Source organism: Dermochelys coriacea, chromosome 23 (assembly GCF_009764565.3).
Source record: "Dermochelys coriacea isolate rDerCor1 chromosome 23, rDerCor1.pri.v4, whole genome shotgun sequence".
Classification (NCBI taxonomy): Eukaryota; Metazoa; Chordata; order Testudines; family Dermochelyidae; genus Dermochelys; species Dermochelys coriacea.
This window is the reverse complement of record NC_050090.1, coordinates 693,054-710,432: the sequence shown is the minus strand read 5'-3', so window position 1 is coordinate 710,432 and position 17,379 is coordinate 693,054. Positions and strand designations below refer to the sequence as shown.

Here is a 17,379-nt window from a genome sequence, read left to right as displayed (position 1 = left end):
GAGTGGATTCCCGCTCCAATGCAGCACAGGGGGGTGCACTGGCCACAGCTGGGAGGGAATCCCCCAAGCCACCCCAGGAGCGGATAGCCCCCCAATGCAGCAGGGGGGCCACCAGCCCCTGCCGGGGTATCCCCCAAGCCCCCCTTGGGAGCAGAACCCCCCCAGTGCAGCAGGGGGGCACTGGCCACAGCCGGGGAGAACCCCTGAGCTCTCCCGGGAGCAGATCCCCCCAATGCAGCAGGGGGGCACCCCGAGCCCTGCCAGGAGCAGATCCCCCCCAATGCAGCATGGGGGCACGGGCCGCAGCCGGGGAGTATCTCCCAACCCCCCCTCCCCGGGAGCAGATCACACCTCCCCCAGTGCAGTGGGGGGCACCGGCCCTACCCAGGAGAGGATCCTCCGAGCCCCCCCGGGAGCAGATCCCAGCCCCCCAGTGCAGCAGGGGGGCACCAGCCCCAGCCGGGATCCCCCGAGCCCACCTCGGAACAAGTCCCAGCCCCCCAATGCAACAGGGGGGCCACTGGCCACAGCCAGGGGGATCCCAGCCCCCCCAATGCAGCGGGGGATGGCACCGCCCTCAGCAGGGGGGACCCCAAGCCCCCCCGGGAGCAGATCTCAGTCCCCCAATGCAGCAGGAGGGCACCGACCCAGTAGGGGGATCCCCGAGCCCCCCCGGGAGCAGATCCCCCCACGCACCGGGGCGGGAGGGACGCGGGGCGGGCCCGGCAGCGGGAGGCGGCGCTTCCCGGCGGCTGCGGCCTGGGAGGCCCGGGCGGGCCCGAGCGGTGAGAGGGGGGCTGGGGGCTCGGGGGGGCCCAGAGGGGGGCGGAGGGGGCTCTGCGGGAGGGACGGCGGGGGCTCGGGGGGGCGGAGGGGCTCTGCGGGAGGGACGGTGGGGGCTCGGGGGGGCCCAGAGGGGGGCGGAGGGGGCTCTGCGGGAGGGTCGGCGGGGGCTCGGGGGGGCCCAGAGGGGGGCGGAGGGGGCTCTGCGGGAGGGACGGCGGGGGCTCGGGGGGGCCCAGAGGGGGGCGGAGGGGGCTCTGCGGGAGGGACGGCGGAGGCTCGGGGGGGCCCAGAGGGGGGCGGGGGGGCTCTGCGGGAGGGACGGCGGAGGCTCGGGGGGGCCCAGAGGGGGGCGGGGGGGCTCTGCGGGAGGGACGGCGGAGGCTCGGGGGGGCCCAGAGGGGGGCGGGGGGGCTCTGCGGGAGGGACGGCGGGGGCTCGGGGGGGCCCAGAGGGGGGCGGGGGGGCTCTGCGGGAGGGACGGCGGGGGCTCGGGGGGGCCCAGAGGGGGGCGGGGGGCTCTGCGGGAGGGTCGGCGGGGGCTCGGGGGGGCCCAGAGGGGGGCGGAGGGGGCTCTGCGGGAGGGTCGGCGGGGGCTCGGGGGGGCCCAGAGGGGGGCGGAGGGGGCTCTGCGGGAGGGACGGCGGGGGCTCGGGGGGGCCCAGAGGGGGGCGGAGGGGCTCTGCGGGAGGGACGGCGGGGGCTCGGGGGGGCCCAGAGGGGGGCGGAGGGGCTCTGCGGGAGGGACGGTGGGGGCTCGGGGGGGCCCAGAGGGGGGCGGAGGGGGCTCTGCAGGAGGGCTAGGAGAGGGTTCGGGGGCGGCCACGTGGGAGCACAGAGAGGGCCCATGGGGTTGCTGTGTTGGGGCATTAGCTCCTTGGTGGGTGGGGAGGGAAGGTGCCCTTCGGTGCCAGGGGCTGGATCTAGCCCAGAGAGGTGTTTGGGTTTAATCCCTCCTGCCTGGCACAGGGTTCCCGGCCCGTCACCCAGCGGGCCCGGGGCTCATGATCTTCCAGAACGAGTTCTTGTCCTTACACATCCCTTTCTGTCCCCCAACCCCCAGGCACTGGGGAGATCGGCTTGAGTGGGACCCCCTAAGTCATTCACCCACCGCGGAGTGGCCAGTTGGGGTGAGGCCCCCGCAGAGATTCAGCTGTTTCCTGCCTGCAGCCCTGTCCGGATTTCCAACCCCCTGACCCCCGTGGGTTCTGCGGATCCAGATTCCCATCCCCTGTCTCTGCTGAGAAGTGGGAGGTCGTCGCCTGGGGTGACCCAAGGGGGCAGAGATGCCATCGTCGGAGAAGGAGCGCAGGGCCAAGAGGCGAAGCAGAGACCCCTCCCCGTCCCGGGGGCACCAGGGCGGCCGCTGGGACTGGAGCTGCCCTGAGACGCGGCGCCGGCTGGAGGAGCTGTATTTCCGGGAGCAGGATTACATCCGGGCGGGCTCTGAGGATAGCCGCCAGTTCTGGGCCTTCTTCGAGCGGCTCCAGCGCTTCCAGACCCTGAAGGCTAAGCGGGAGCCGGCGGTGTGGGCTCCCCCGGCCCGGGCTGACCCCTCTGCCACCCCTGGGCTGGCTGGCCTCCCACAGGAGTACGACCCATGCTACCGGATCAACCTGTCAGTGCTGAGCGGGGACGTGGAGGGGCTGGCGGGGGGCAGGAGGGGGGGTCCGCGGCAGGGCCCAGGGGTGCCGGCCGAGCAGCTCTCCCAGTTCCGCGCCGCCCTGCTGCATTACCTGGACTTCGCCCAGAAGCAGAGCTTTGCCAAGCTGGCCAAGCTGCAGCGGGAGCGGGCGGCCCTGCCCATTGCTCAGTACCGTGATCGGCTGCTGCAGGCTGTGGCCCAGAACCAGGTGGTGGTGGTAGCCGGCGACACGGGCTGTGGCAAGTCCACACAGGTCCCCCAGTACCTGCTAGCGGCTGGGTACAGTCACGTGGCCTGCACCCAGCCACGTCGCATCGCCTGCATCTCGCTGGCCAAGCGGGTGGGCTTTGAGAGCCTGCACCAGTATGGGGCTGAGGTGAGTGGGGCTGAGACCAGGGGTGGCCCAGGACTCAAGCGGGGTCTGTGCCAGGCTGAGGGAATTCGGACAGGGAGGACGTGAGACCTGGTGTGCCCCCAGCTCCTCTTGGCCAGGAATCCCAGCTAAACCTGGCGGGGGTCCCAGATGATCCGACCCCATGTGGCCTCTCGCTGTTCTCCCCTAGCCCTGCTGCGTGTGGGCAGTGGGTGAGATTGTATGCAGGGAATGGGGGCTGGGCCATGCCTTGGGGATGCAAAGAGCCCTGAGATCTAGGCTGTGCCTTCCCTCCCACCCCCCATGGGGGTCTGGGCCGTGCCCTGGGAGCAGGCAGTGCCTGGGAGTCTGGGCCGAGCCCCTAAGGCTCTGTGCCAGTGATCAGGGGCCTCTCTTAGGGCAGCTCCATTTCAGCACCAGCTGTCTGGGGCGAGCACCATGGTCCCTCCTTGCTGGTCCTCTGCCCCTGGCTGGCAGGTGCTGGGCTACCCCTCCCACTGACCGCCTGCCCGCCCCTGCTCCTCCCCAGGTGGGATACCAGATCCGCTTCGAGAGCACCCGCTCCCCGGCCACCAAGATCGTCTTCCTGACGGAGGGGCTGCTGCTGCGGCAGGTGCAGCGCGAGCCGGCACTGCCCGGGTACCAGGTGCTGATTGCCGACGAGGTGCACGAGCGGCACCTGCTTAGCGACTTCCTTCTGGGCGTGCTGCGCCGCCTGCTGCCCGCCCGCCCCGACCTCAAGCTGGTGCTCATGTCGGCCACCATCAACATCCGCCTCTTCGTGGGGTACTTCGGGGGTGCCCCTGTGGTGCAGGTGCCCGGCCGGCTCTTCCCCATCACGGTGAGAGCATGGGGGGTGGGCGTGGATGGGAACTTGTACCTCTGCCGCATCCTTTGGGATCCCTCACCCGGTGCTGAGACGTGGCCGCCTCTGGGGTGGGGCATGGGGGCTGTGTGTACAGGGATCCCCCACCTGGTGCTGAGATGCAGCTGTGTCTATACACGGGCAGATTATAAGTCAGGAGTCCTGGCTTCCTAGCCCCCCCGGTTCTAACCCACTGGGCCTCACTCCCCGCCCATAGTGTGGGTAGAACCCAGGAGTCCTGGCTTCCCAGCCCCCCCAGTTCTAACCCACTGGGCCTCGCTCCCCGCCCATAGTGTGGGTTGAACCCAGGAGTCCTGGCTTCCCAGCCCCCCCGGTTCTAACCCACTGGGCCTCGCTCCCCGCCCATAGTGTGGGTTGAACCCAGGAGTCCTGGCTTCCCAGCCCCCCCAGTTCTAACCCACTGGGCCTCGCTCCCCGCCCATAGTGCGGGTAGAACCCAGGAGTCCTGGCTTCCCAGCCCCCCCAGTTCTAACCCACTGGGCCTCGCTCCCCGCCCATAGTGCGGGTAGAACCCAGGAGTCCTGGCTTCCCAGCCCCCCCAGTTCTAACCCACTGGGCCTCGCTCCCCGCCCATAGTGCAGGTAGAACTCAGGAGTCCTGGCTTCCCAGCCCCCCCGGTTCTAACCCACTGGGCCTCACTCCCCGCCCATAGTGTGGGTAGAACCCAGGAGTCCTGGCTTCCCAGCCCCCCCAGTTCTAACCCACTGGGCCTCGCTCCCCGCCCATAGTGCGGGTAGAACCCAGGAGTCCTGGCTTCCCAGCCCCCCCGGTTCTAACCCACTGGGCCTCACTCCCCGCCCATAGTGTGGGTAGAACCCAGGAGTCCTGGCTCCCGGTGCTGAGCTGGCTAAGCCACGCCACTGCCCTCCCTCTCCCTGCACCTCCAGCCTGCTGGGAAGATGAGGGTGGTGTCCCTGCGGGGCCAGCCCTCCGGCTGCCCAGCGTCGGGCGCTCACTCTCTCTGCCCTTTGGCCATGGTGTCTCTTCTTGCCCAGGTCGTCTACAAGCCCATCCCCCAGGACGAGCTGGTGGCAGCGAGCGGGAAGCCGGATCGGCTGGACCCCCGGCCCTACCTGCGGGTGCTGCAGGCCATCGACCACAAGCACCCGCCCGAAGAGCGGGGTGACCTGCTTATCTTCCTGAGCGGGGTGGCGGAGATCAGCGCTGTGCTGGAGGAGGCCCAGGTCTATGCCACCCGCACCCAGCGCTGGGTGGTGTTGCCCCTGCACAGCACCCTCTCCATTGCCGAGCAGGACAAGGTGGATCTGGGCGCGGGGCAAGGGCCAAGGCCTCCGCTGGACTGGACTGTGCCCCCTGGTGCGGGAGCATGCTCTGGGGAGCCGGCGTCAGAGATGGGGCTAGGAGGGGAATGTGGCAGAGGAGCTGGGGAGTGGCTGTGGGGGATAGGAAGGGGAGTGCGTGGGGTGGCTGGGGGGAGCGGTGCTGTGAGGCGGGCGGGGAAGCGTCTGTGTTGGGCGAAGGGAGGAGGAGGGGGTGGAGAGTAGCCGTGTGTGGGGGTGCAGAGGGGACCAGCAGGGGTGGCAGAGTGTGTCAGGAGCGGTGACTCCCCATCTCTTCCCCCCACCCCCCAGGTGTTTGACATGCCCCCCCCAGGAGTCCGGAAATGCATCATCTCCACCAACATCGCTGAGACCTCGGTCACCATCGATGGGGTGCGCTTTGTGCTGGACTCTGGTGAGACGCCCTCTCCTCGCTCCGGGGGTGGGAGGCGTGGGCCAGCACCAGCTGGTGGGGTGGGGGCTCCACTCTCCGGGCCGGCCTGGGCCTCCCCTTTGGCTGTGGCTCTGAGCACTGCAGGATGGGGGCAGCCGGGTGCGGGGTGAGGCTGGTGGAGATTGTCCCCAGAGTGTCTGCCTGTTCTGCCCCCCAGGGAAGGTGAAGGAACTCAGCTATGACCCCCAGGCCAAGCTGCAGCGGCTGCAGGAGTTCTGGATCAGCCGGGCCAGCGCCGAGCAGCGGAAGGGGCGTGCGGGCCGGACGGGCCCCGGGGTCTGCTACCGTCTCTACGCTGAATCTGACTACGACGCCTTCACCCCCTACCCGGTGCCGGAGATCCAGCGCGTGGCACTCGATGCCCTGGTGCTGCAGGTAGGCAGAGCCGGGGAGGGGGGATCTCCCCCATCCCCAGGCGGGTCTGTCACTGCTGGGGGAAGCTGTCCTTTGAAGGGGGGGAACTTGGGTAGATGCTCTGCTCTGGAGGGCTGAGCCCCCAGCCTGACCAGTGTGTGGCCGTGCCGAGTGCTGGCTTGTGCAGCATCCTTGGAGCCAGAACTCGCTCCCAGGTCTCCAGCATTACGGGAGGAAGCGCTGGGCCCAGCCCCTGCAGCCTCCCAGCCTCTGCGTGATGCTTCCAGGGCTGTGAGGCTGTCCCAGTCGAGGGTCAGCTCTGACTTCACTGGCTACAGGCCACACGAGCCCTCCCCTCTCAATCTGCGCCGGCTCCGCAGTCCTGCAGGGCAGCACCCTCCAACGCTCGAGCCCTCCAAGTGCCACACTACGGCATCCAGCCCCATTCCGCCACTCCCCAAGGAGCAGCGCACCCCAGCTCACCGTCACTCCCCGAGCACAGTTCCGCTTAGCACCCAACCGGTGGATCCGTTCAGCATGAGAACAAGACGGATTTAGCGGAGAGAAGAGGTTCAAGAAGCTCAGGTCAAATTAATGGATGCTTGGGGTCACTTATAAAATAAAACCTTGGCATGCGATGCGAGCCTGAGCTGAATGAACAGCCGGTCTGTGTCTCCTAGCATTGACCAGCCAGAATGGCTGTGATCCTCCAGTCATACAACGTGCCAGCTGGCTGCTTGCCCCTCGGTGAAGGATCCCGGTTGTCTATCTGTACCCCAGTTACACCCCATAAGTCCAAGCAGGGTCACCCTGCTGTTTGTGGGTGTTCCTGCAGTCTGTCAATCCATCTTTTGCTCAGAGTAAGTGGGTGTCCTTGTGACCCCCCAGTACTCAGCCAGGGTGAGGTAAGGGTCTCTTCTCTCCTGCCTAGCAGGAGCACCTGGGGCGCCTTCAGGCCTGCTTGTCTCACACACCTTCCGAACACACTTTTCAGGGCAGATACACAGCTCCTCACACGTGACCCGCATGTCCCTTCTGCAGCAGTGATGATGTCCAGGCACAGGGCTAATCTTCCATTTCTCCACCCCCCAGATGAAGAGCATGGGGCTGGGCGACCCCCGGACCTTCCCCTTCCTGGAGCCGCCCCCCGAGTCCAGCCTGGAGACAGCCGTGCGCTACTTGATGGAGCAGGGGGCGCTGGACAGGGCCGAGAGCCTGACACCCATCGGGAGCCTTCTGGCCCAGCTGCCCGTGGACGTGGTGATCGGTGAGGTGCCTCAGGAGGCTGGGGAGGCCCTGGCTGGGGGCGGGAGTAAATTGGGGGTGGAGTGGGCGCCAGGGGCATGGAGAGGGACTTTAACCCTTGGGATGGGGGTGGGAGGCGGTTCGCTGTCCCCCTGCCCCCATAACGCTCTCCTCCCCCCATCCCCCTGCAGGGAAGATGCTGGTTCTGGGTGCGCTCTTTGGGCTGGCTGAGCCGGTGCTCACTGTGGCGGCAGTGCTGAGCGTGCAGTCCCCATTCCTGCGCCCCACACGCACCAACCCGGACTGTGCCACGGCCCGCCGGCCCCTCGAGAGCCCCCACGGCGACCCGCTGACACTGCTCAATACCTTCAATGAGTGGGTGCAGGTGGGACTGGCTGGCCATCTGCTCTGCGGGAGGGCTTGTGGGGGCAGATCCCTTGGGTGGGATGTGTCGGGGGGGTTACATCCTGTGGGGGAGCTGTTGAGGGTCTGGGGGAGGAGATGCCCCATGGCAGGAGCTGTGGGGGGGTCTGGGGGAGGAGATGCCCCATGGCGGGAGCTGTGGGGGGGGTCTGGGGGAGGAGATGCCCCATGGCGGGAGCTGTTGGGGGGGTCTGGGGGAGGAGATGCCCCATGGCGGGAGCTGTGGGGGGGGTCTGGGGGAGGAGATGCCCCATGGCGGGAGCTGTAGGGGTGGCTCTGGGGGAAGAGATGCCCCATGGCGGGAGCTGTGGGGTGCAGCAGGATGGCTCCCTGCCCCTCCCCGAATAACCTGAGGCTTCGGTGTGGCCGACAGGTGAAGTCGGAACGGGCTGGCAGCTCCAGGAAGTGGTGCCGGCGCCGGGGGCTGGAGGAGCACCGGCTCTATGAGGCGGCCAACCTGCGGCGCCAGTTCCAGGTGGGTGTGCGGCGGGAGAAGGGTCTGGGTGTCCCCCCAAGAACCCAGCACTGCCCCCAACCTAGCCCCTTCCCCACCTAACCTCCTGCCCCTCACCCCCAGGAGCTGCTCCGGGACCACGGTCTGCTGGAGCCTGTGCAGGGGCCCAGGGACAGCTACGCCCGGCAGAGCCGACACCTGGAGCGCCGGGAGCTGCGCCAGCTGCAGCAGTGGCATGAGGAGACAGAGGGGCGGAAGCGCAAGGTGCTGAAGCTGCAGGAAGGGGAGGCCGGCTCCTCCAGCGACGAGGGTGCCAGCAGGACTGAGTCGTCTGGTGTCGATATCCAGGTGCATGGGAGGGGGGTCCCAGTGGGGAGAGTGTGGGGCAGAGGGCACCACCCTGCTGGGCTCCCCCATCCCACCCCTCACTGAGGCCAGAACTGGCACCAAGAGCTTTCTCTGTGTCACCTGCTGGCTTCCTGCCATGCCCTCCCCCCACCAGCAGGAGGGAGCCAGGACTCCTGGGTTCTAACCTTGCTCTGGGAGGGGAGTGGGGTCCAGTGAGTTAGAGCAGTGGGTGGCGGCTGGGACTGGCCGTGACCCCCACCACTCCTGGGTTCAGTTCCTGGCCCTGTCTCTGTGACATTGGATACGTCCCCTCCCCTCTCTGCACATCAGTTTCCATGGGTGTAAGCCGGGGCCATGCCCCTGCATGGTCGAGGGGCTGTGGGTACCGAGCCCGGCGGTGGAAGGGGGCCAGGACCCCCTGGCTGTGGCAGTGCTGGCCCCTCCCTGCTGGGAGCGTCTGCCCGCAGGGTTTGCCGGGACGGGAACAGTGCTGGGCTCTGCCTGCCGGAGCCCAAGCTAGGCAGTGCTGTCACTTGCAGTGGGGTGCTCCTAGGGGCTGCTGGGGGCTCCCTGAGCTCCTCTCAGCTCTGCCCCCCCCACACCCATCGCCCCTTCCCTCGGCAGGACGTCAAGTTCAAGCTACGGCACAACGTGGACGAGCTCCAGGCTGCGTCCAGCGCGGCCCTGTCCTCCCACCGGCTTGCCCTGCTCAAGCTGGTGCTGTGCAGGGGTCTGTACCCCCAGCTGGCCGTGCCCGATCAGTACAACAGCTGCCGCAAGGACTCTGACCAGGTGCACCTCTCCCGACCCCCCTCCAGCTCCTGGGGCCTGTCTCAGCTCTGGGAGGGGATGGGAGTCTGGTGGTGAGAGCTGGGGGGTGGGAGCCAGGACTCCTGGGTTCTTTCCCAGCTCTGGGAAGGGAATGGGGTCTGGGCTAGAGCTTTGGGAGTCTGCAAAGGAGGAAGCCTGTGAGAGCTGTGCCCCAGGCTGGGGTCTCCAGCGCTGGTTGCAGTCACCCAGCATGGCCACTGGCCCTGGCCCTGATGCCTCATCTGGTCTCCTTGCAGATTTTTCACACCAAGAACAAGCAGGGGATTGTCCTGCACCCGACCTGCGTCTTTGCCAGCAGCCCAGAGTTGCTGCAGACCACAGAGAAGAAGGCAGAGCCTGGGAGGAGCAGAGGTAGGGAGAGAGGGATGGGGGGGGGGGTGGCCTGGCCCCATCCCCTTGGTGCCTCGACGCAGAGAGAGCTCCCAGTCCAACCAGACCCAGCAAGGACCCTTCTCCCCGTGGCACAGGGCGACTGGGTCCCAGAGAGATGCAGGGACTAGCTTGGGGTCACGCAGGGTGTCTGTGGGGGAGCCGAGGCTGGAAGCCAGGGCCCCTGAAGCCCAGCCCAGCCCCCAAGCCTGCTGTGCCCCTCCATGTGTTCTGCTGGCCCCGCTCAGAGCAGTGGGGCTGAGGGGGCTGTGGGCTCTCCCCACCCTGTGGTCGCCCCAGCTCCCACAGCAGGGCTAAGCTGAACCCCTCTCTTGTGGCTTTGCAGGTTCGCAGGAGGGGCTGAGCAGCCGGCACCAGCTCCTGGCCTTCGTCTCGCTGCTGGAGACCAACAAGCCCTACCTGGTGAATTGCCTGCGGGTGCCGGCACTGCAGGTGGGTGCCTGGCCCTGCCCTGCATCCTGGCTCCCGTACCCTGGCCTGGCTCCTCTCCCTGCCCCCGTGCTTCCCAATGTCACCCCTGCACTGTCGGTCCTCCCCTTCCGTGCCCCTTCCTACTCTCACCCTCTGTGACCCAGACCCCCCCATAGCCGACCATGGCTCTGACCCCCAGGTATCCCCATAGCCAACCATGGCTCTGCCCCACAGGTATCCCCATAGTCGACCATGGTTCTGCCCCCACCCCCCCGACCTGACCATTGCTCTCTCCCCCAGGCTCTCCTACTGTTCTCCCGTGCCCTGGACACCAGCGCTGACTGCACGCGGCTGGTGGCAGACTCCTGGCTGGAGTTGTGCGTGCCGGACAGCGAGGCTGCCCTGCGGCTGCTCTCCGCAGCCCTGCAGCTCCGCGCTGCCTGGGAGGGGCTCCTGAACCGGCATCTGGAGGGGAGGTGTGGGGAGCCAGGGCACAGACCGGACCCTCGGGAGGTGGCGACGCTGAGGCAGGGGCTGCTGGAGTTTCTGCAGCACGAGGTATCTGCAGCTTCCACAGTGCAGCCAGGCCGAGCCAGGGTCCATCCCTGGGCAGCTCAGGCCCTGGAGCCCCCCATGGAAACCTTTCCACCGAGCTGTGCACCCCTCTGCTCTGCAGGCAGCTCGGGAACATCCTCCCCACCCTACGGATGGGGAAACTGAGGCATGGGGCAGGGCCCACGCAGGTTCATGCCACTAGTGGGGGCACGGCTGGCAGCTCCCTGTGCAACGCACTGGTACATTGCCTCCGCTTGCTGGGTATGTTCTGTCTGGGACAGTTGTCACCCACACGTCAATAGGAAGGGCTGGGGGGCAGCCTGGACACTGGCTGCGATCCCCACCACTACCAATCTGCACATGGTGTGTTTGCAGGATCTGAGCCCCTCCCGCAGCTGCTCCCCCTGCACTGGTGGAGATGGGGGTGCCCGTAGTGGGGCACCCCCGGGCAGCTCCCCCCTGCACTGGTGTGGGTGGGGGGTGCAGGTAGCAGGATGCCTCTGGGCAGTTCCCCCCCATGCTGGTGTGGGTGGGGGGTGCAGGTAGCAGGGTGCCCCCGAGCAGCTCCCTCCTGTGCTGGTGGGGGTGGGGGGCGCAGATAGCGGGGAGCCCCCGGGCAGCTCCCCCCTGCACTGGTGTGGGTGGGGGGTGCAGGTAGCAGGATGCCTCTGGGCAGCTCCCCCCTGTGCTGGTGGGGTTGGGGGGTGCAGATAGCAGGGAGCCCCCGGGCAGCTCCCCCCTGTGCTGGTTGGGGTGAGGGGTGCAGATAGCGGGGAGCCCCCGGGCAGCTCCCCCCTGTGCTGGTGGGGGTGGGGGGTGCAGATAGCAGGGAGCCCCCGGGCAGCTCCCCCTGCACTGGTGGGGGTGGGGGGAGCAGATAGCGGGCAGCTCCCCCCTACGCTGGTGGGGGTGGGGGGGTGCAGATAGCAGGGAGCCCCCGGGCAGCTCCCCCCTGTGCTGGTGGGGGTGAGGGGTGCAGATAGCGGGGAGCCCCCGGGCAGCTCCCCCCTGCACTGGTGGGGGTGAGGGGAGCAGATAGCGGGCAGCTCCCCCCTGCGCTGATGTGGGTGAGGGGTGCAGATAGCGGGGCACCCCCGAGCAGCTCCCCCCGCGCTGGTGGGGGTGGGGGTGAGGGTGGGGGTGTTGCCCGGTGTGTTGTGCAGACCGGGGAATGCAGCTGTCTCTGGGCAGGGAGGGAGCAGCCGGCCGTAGCAGGGTGACATGCCCTGGTCCCCCTGGCCTAACCACCCTGGCGCCCCCTGCAGGTGCAGTACAGCCTGCGCCAGCTGACGGCGCTGGAGAAGCAGAACCTCTACGTGGGGCCCCAGACAGTGGCGGCTGCGCCGGGGCTCCCGGGTCTGTTCCAGGGGGCAGAGATGATGCCCGACGAGGAGAAGGGCGGCTATAGGGTGGCTGAGTTCCTGACCTACAACTGCCTCGTGGTGAGTACTGGGAGCCCGGGGCTCCCCCCGGATGGGGACCAGCGGCCTCCAAGGCAGGGGCTCCGTATCCCCTCACAGCTCCTCTGGCCAGATCAGTGGGCCCCAAGGCAGCGGCTGTGGGCCCCTCAGCTTCCCTCCCTTCCCCCCCTGCTCCCCTCCCCATTCCCGAACTGGGGCCGGCATTCCCCAGGCAGAGGTTCTGGGTCCCACCACGCTCCCCGGATTGGGGCCGGCAGCCCCTGAGGCAAAGGCTCCATGTCCCACCCTGCTCCCCTCCGACTTTGTCCCTTGCAGAGCGACACCGACCTGTACAGCGACTGCCTGCGCAGCTTCTGGACCTGCCCGCACTGCGCCCTCTACATGCCCTTCACCCCCATGGAGCGCATGAGCCACGAAAGCAGCTGTCGGCCCCAGCCCCAGGAGGGTGAGTCTCTGCTGGGTCCCCAGGTCGCGCTGGGCCTGGGTTCCAGGGCTGGCGTCCCCCGTCCGGTCACCGCGCAGGCCTGAGGGTTCTGGGGTGGGTCCCAGCCCAGCCGGTCTCTGCCCCAGGTGCTGCACTGGCTGGGGGCCGCTCCACAGGGATGGTGCGTCCCAGCCAAGCCACCCAGGGGGGTCTTAGCTGCCAGGTCGGCTGCTCGGCCTGTCTGGTGACGCCGTTTCGTCTGCTCTTGCAGCTCCCCCGGAAGAGGCCGCTGAGTGTTCAGCCAAAGCAACTGCTCTGCAGAGACCTTATCACTGCGATGCCTGCGAGCAGGACTTCATGTTCACATCCACGGAGATCCTGCGGCACAGAAAGCAACACCAGTGATGGCCAGGGCTGTGTGTCTGGGCCTAGCCCTGATGGGGGCATAGTGGTCAGAGCAGGGAGCTGGGTGTCAGGACTCCTGGGTTCTCTCCCCAGCTCTGGGAGGACACATGGTCCTGCCCCTACAAAGCGCATAGCAGCGCATCCTGGCTGCGCTGGCTGGACTTGCGGTGTGGGGTTGGGGTGGGAGCTGAGTCCTGCAGCGTCGTTCCCTCGCTGACTCCCAGGGTAGTTTGTTACGAGTCGGGTTGGTGGGTTCGTTACGGGGCAGGCAGAGACCCCCTGCCCGTGGGTCTGTCAGGGTGTGGCTCCAGTGCCGGTTGGACTGGGCCTCTCTGGTGGGGCCAGAGGCACTGCTCCCCCTGGCGGGGACACGTGTTGGGTTTTTGTACGTGTGAATAAATGTCCCTTGGCTGAGGAGCGCAGCCCCCAAATGGGAGGCCCGGGTTGTCCAGGGGAGGCTCTCTGATACACAGTGGGCTGGAGGGTGTGGGACAATGGCTCCTTCTGGCCTAGCGTCTCTGGGACTGATGGCCCCGGATGGGGAAACTCACCAGTGCTAGCAGCTGCTTTGCCCTCTGTGGCGGGGGCTGGAACCCTCGCGTGGGCGATAGGGCAGCCCATACCTGAGCCCTGGTGGCTCAGTGCAGCTCAGCGCCCTGCAGCCCCCGGGACACCCCCATTCTGCCCCTGCGCCTGGTCTCTGCAGCAGTATCGGAATAGATCCACTCAGGGCAAGCGTGTGTCTGCCCGGCTGGGAGCAGGAGTGACAGCGAGCGAGGGCCTTGGCAGGAGCTGGGGCCGAGTGGTGCGATGGGATGCGTGGCAGAGATGCGCAGCAGGAAGTCAGCAAGGCTTAGCCGGAGCTTAGGGGTTGGGTGCTAGGAGAGGCCAAGATGGTGCCCAGGTTACAGGCTGAGCAATGAGAGTGAGGGCATGTGCATGTGGGTATCTCCTTGGGATAGGCATGTTCCCATGGGCAGCGTGCGCGCACACTGTCCATCTGAGATTGGAGTGTGGACGTACCAGGAGACGGAGGTGCAGCCCAGCCAGGCGCTGGCTGGGAGGGCTGGCTTCTCTGGGCTCAGCTCTGCTAGAGATGCTGCCTGGACTTTGCGTGGCCACGGGGTGGCAGCCTCGCTCTGTTTGCAGGATTTGCTGGCGCGCTCCCAGCTCCTGCTCTGAGCTGTCCACGCAGGGTGGAGAGACAGGGACCTCCTGTGTTTGTCAGGCTCCTCATTAGCGATGGGTCACCTGTTATTTATTCCATAGAGGCCCCATCATGCCGGGTGCCTCCCAGACCCCGACCGAGATCGGCCCTGCTGTGCTAGGGGCCGTGCAGATGCAGAGCAAGAGCAGCCCCTCCCCTGAAGAGCCCAAAGTCCTAGCAGCCCTGCAGAATGCACCAGGCCGGAGGACACGTGGCGCCCGGCGAATCCTGTCCTGTTGGCTCTGGAGGCCTGGGCTGCGGGGCTTGGGGCTAGCCCTACTCTCCTCTACATCACTCCCAAGCTGGCTGCTCAGGAGCTTCTTGGGCTGGCCAGCTCCCCAGGGAGGCTGTGCTTCCTAGGAATTGGGGTCTGAGAAGCAGATCCCCTCCCGCACCTCCAGCCCTGAAAACAACCCCACCAATTGGTGGGATGGCCTTGAGTCTAAGCAGCCCTTCCCTCCCCCCCGTTTCCCTGCTCTTCCCTCAGCCCCATCTCTCTTGCCCTGTCCATTGCAGGTTGAGAAGGTTGCATTGTATAGCACTGGGGCAGAGAGCACAGAGCGCCACAGGGTGGGCAGGGCAAAAGGGTGTCATAAAGGACACCTCAGATCTAGGGCCACATTTCACACTGGTACCTTTGGGCAGAGAACATATCCAGTATCTACTGGGTCGGGGGGCTGGGAGCCAGGACTCCTGGGTTCTATCCCCGGCCCTGGGAGGGGAGTGGTACCGAGTGGTTTGCGGGACGGGGCTGGGAGCCAGGATTCCTGGGTTCTATCCCTGGCCCTGGGAATGGAGTGGGGTCTTTGGGTTCGAGCCGGGGGGGGGGGTGGGAGCCAGGACTCTTGGGTTCTATCCCTGGCTCTGGGCAGGGAGTGGGGTGTAGTGGCTAGACCTTGCTCCCAAAGCTAATCGGAATTAATGTGCCCCTTTCTGTAACCCGCCCTAGCAGGTGTTGGGTCTGCAGTCCTGTCTCATGGCAGGTTCACACTGGAGGTTTATATCCCTCTGCTGGCTGGGAAGACTGGGGCTAGTCCTTCAGCTCCCGTGGTCGCGGCTGCTGTACGTCCCTGTGCCTCACAGGTCTCCGGGGAGATGCCTGCCAGGGGAGGTGTGTGTTGGGGGGCAGCTGCCCCCAATGCCTCCAGGTCACAATGGGGAGGTGATCTCTCACACCCTCCATCTGTCTCCTCTCCCCAGCACCAAATTCAGCCAAAGTTTTAGGCATTCAAGTGTTACTGAATTGCTGAAGCTGTTCGAAACAGCCTATCCCCTCATGGACAGCAAGAGACCCTACCATAAACAAACATGTAAACAAGGCAACCCATGTAACAAGCACACCTCACTTCAAGAAAAATGGCCCTCTTTAAATGCAGAGGATTCCCCCGGTCAGAGCCGGGTCCCATACATCCTGGGGGCTTGTCTCTCTTCTTGTGAGTGAAGCTGCTACATAAGAACAGAGATCAAATGAATCCGGTGATCGATCTGTAATTGTGTCACATCCTGCCCTGTGCTTGGGAATTAATTGGACTGTCGAGGTTAATGGAATGTCAGTTAATTTCTTAGTGCAGGGCTGCCGGAGCTGCCTGGTAAATGCTTATTGATTTCAACACGATTAAAGATAAACTGAGCACAGGCCGGTCCGGGTGGCATCAATGCCACAATGATACAGAGGAGGAATTGGAGGAGCAAATACTGGCTGATGTTGGTGCCCCCGAGTGCATAAGTGGCATCTACAGGCGTTTTCAAAGCATGGTGCACGGACAAGAGGCAATCTCTGCCCCGGGGAGCGCCCCACCAAAACCACAAGACAGAACTCGTGTCTCTTTGACAGCCGAGGCCCAGAGAGATAGTGGTGCAGCATTTTCAAATGAGTGCAGTGCCCTTTCAAGTGCCCACATTGTCCAGAGGTCTCAGCATGCTGCTGCTTTTTGGGGAAATGGGCCCATGGTTCAGTACCTGAAGGGGAGAGGGGGCTTTTCTGACCAGCTGCCCCAAAGTGGCTGCCCTGGGTCACACAGCAGGGTAGTTGCCAAGCCGGGATTTGAAGCTGGGTCTCCTGAGATGCCATCCAGTGTTGTGTGCCCAGCCACCCCCCCATCCTGCCTCTGGGTGCATTATAAATACAGAGACAGCTTGGGTAGCCAGCTGCCTGTCTGTGGAGACAGGATGTCAGATCCGACACTGCTCACTCCCTCTGGGATGGCAGCTCCCGGTTTGCGAAGCCAGCAGCTCCTCTGGGCCAGGCGGGTTAGGTAGTTTAGTCTCTTCAAACAGACTCCCAGCCCATGCATTGGAGGGCTGTAAAGCGGGGTTGGGATTCCTCATAATTGGGTATCTACAAATTAAGACCGGAGCCAGATCCAGGCCTCACAGGCTGCTCTCAGATGGGTGTAAATCTGGCAGGAGGCTGCTGAAGCCAGAGGGCATTACATGGCCATATGGACAGGAGCACCCCCCGACAGCTGCCCTACCCCGCTGCAATCGTACTATTCCCAGGGAGAAGCGAGGTGTTCGGTGCAGACGGCCAGCCCGCGAGGGGGCAGGAGAGGCAGCCATGCAGGGGTGGGTTGGTTTTCTCACAGCCAGAGGGGACATCCACGCTGTGGCTGAGATGTGATAAATCCTTCGCCATTGTAAAACCAGCCGGCCCTTGCTGTTTAATGTGCTGCATGCAGCCTCACATCCAAACTCTGCTGCGATTTACAAGGGGAGAGCATTTGGGAACCAGGCAGCTTGGGCTGGGATGGTGAGAGCCGAGCGCAGCTCCTGAGAGCGCATTTGGAACTGCTCTTTAACGAGGGATTTTTAATGATGATGTGACATTAAAAGTCCCCAAGACGGGATGTGGGGGGGGGTGCCATAGCATGAGATTTACAAACCCTCTTGCACTAAGTGTTTAAATGATGGAAGCTGTTCCCAGGTGGTAATTAGGGCATAAATTGAATTTATAACTTGTAAACAGAAATGTCACCAGCTTCATGAACTGAGGCTTGAGATAATAAAAGGATACTGTAGTTCATCATCGGGGCGATGGAGGGAGATCGATCAGAATTACAGTTTAGGAAAGCTGCGTCTGCGGTGGTGTTCTCTGTGTGATGCATGACTTGTCCAGCGTGCATGCACGGGGCCGAGAATGGAGATCGTTGGGGGTGGCGGGGGGAGAAATCCATCTGCCTCTGAGTCGGGGCGGCAGGGGGATGCTAGGCCTTGTACCTAGGCCTCGTGCTGGCCCCTCTGAATGGGGTGAATTTGGCCCCTGTTCCTGAGTTTAAAGCAGCCTGGGAAAGGCCCTGTATTCGTCACATCCCTGCCACTCCGCTCAAGGCCCCGTCCATCCACTCACCGCAGCAGAGCTCCCTCGCCTGCAGCTTGGCCGTGCCAAGGACCACAGGGGACACATTTACTTTACGCCTCTGAGCCCGCCACGCCCCAGCGGCCGAGCACAGACACTGTTATTGTAGGCAGAGAGTTATGGCTGCTCATCGCA

The 17,379-nt window shown here is 65.5% G+C and overlaps 1 protein-coding gene across 4 annotated transcripts; it reads left to right on the top strand.

Moving 5' to 3' along the window:
* The first annotated feature begins 642 nt into the window (after positions 1-642).
* DHX34 (DExH-box helicase 34) lies at positions 643-15,232 on the top strand. 4 transcript variants are annotated; one of them, XM_038382056.2, is made up of 17 exons: positions 643-785; positions 1,847-2,804; positions 3,331-3,642; positions 4,683-4,946; positions 5,280-5,382; positions 5,579-5,796; positions 6,868-7,042; positions 7,212-7,405; positions 7,817-7,918; positions 8,021-8,245; positions 8,870-9,037; positions 9,313-9,427; positions 9,792-9,898; positions 10,178-10,435; positions 11,698-11,874; positions 12,169-12,298; positions 12,549-15,232. In XM_038382056.2, exons 2-17 carry the CDS (start codon positions 2,070-2,072, stop codon positions 12,680-12,682), a joined length of 3,417 nt encoding a protein of 1,138 aa, XP_038237984.1. In that variant the 5' UTR covers positions 643-785; positions 1,847-2,069; the 3' UTR covers positions 12,683-15,232. The 4 variants fall into 4 exon arrangements, with proteins under 4 accessions (XP_038237984.1, XP_043357369.1, XP_038237985.1 ...); XM_043501434.1 differs by having other exon boundaries at positions 9,313-9,429; positions 9,770-9,898; XM_038382057.2 differs by lacking the exon at positions 8,870-9,037.
* The last annotated feature ends 2,147 nt before the right edge of the window (positions 15,233-17,379 follow it).

Coding starts and splice junctions, on each gene's coding strand:
- DHX34 (XM_043501434.1), top strand. CDS start 2,070: ATGCCATCGTCGGAGAAGGAGCGCAGGGCCAAGAGGCGAAGCAGAGAC. Junction 7,919..8,020: donor ACCTGCGGCGCCAGTTCCAG/GTGGGTGTGCGG, acceptor CCTCACCCCCAG/GAGCTGCTCCGGGACCACGG. Junction 9,430..9,769: donor AGCCTGGGAGGAGCAGAGGT/AGGGAGAGAGGG, acceptor GGCTAAGCTGAA/CCCCTCTCTTGTGGCTTTGC.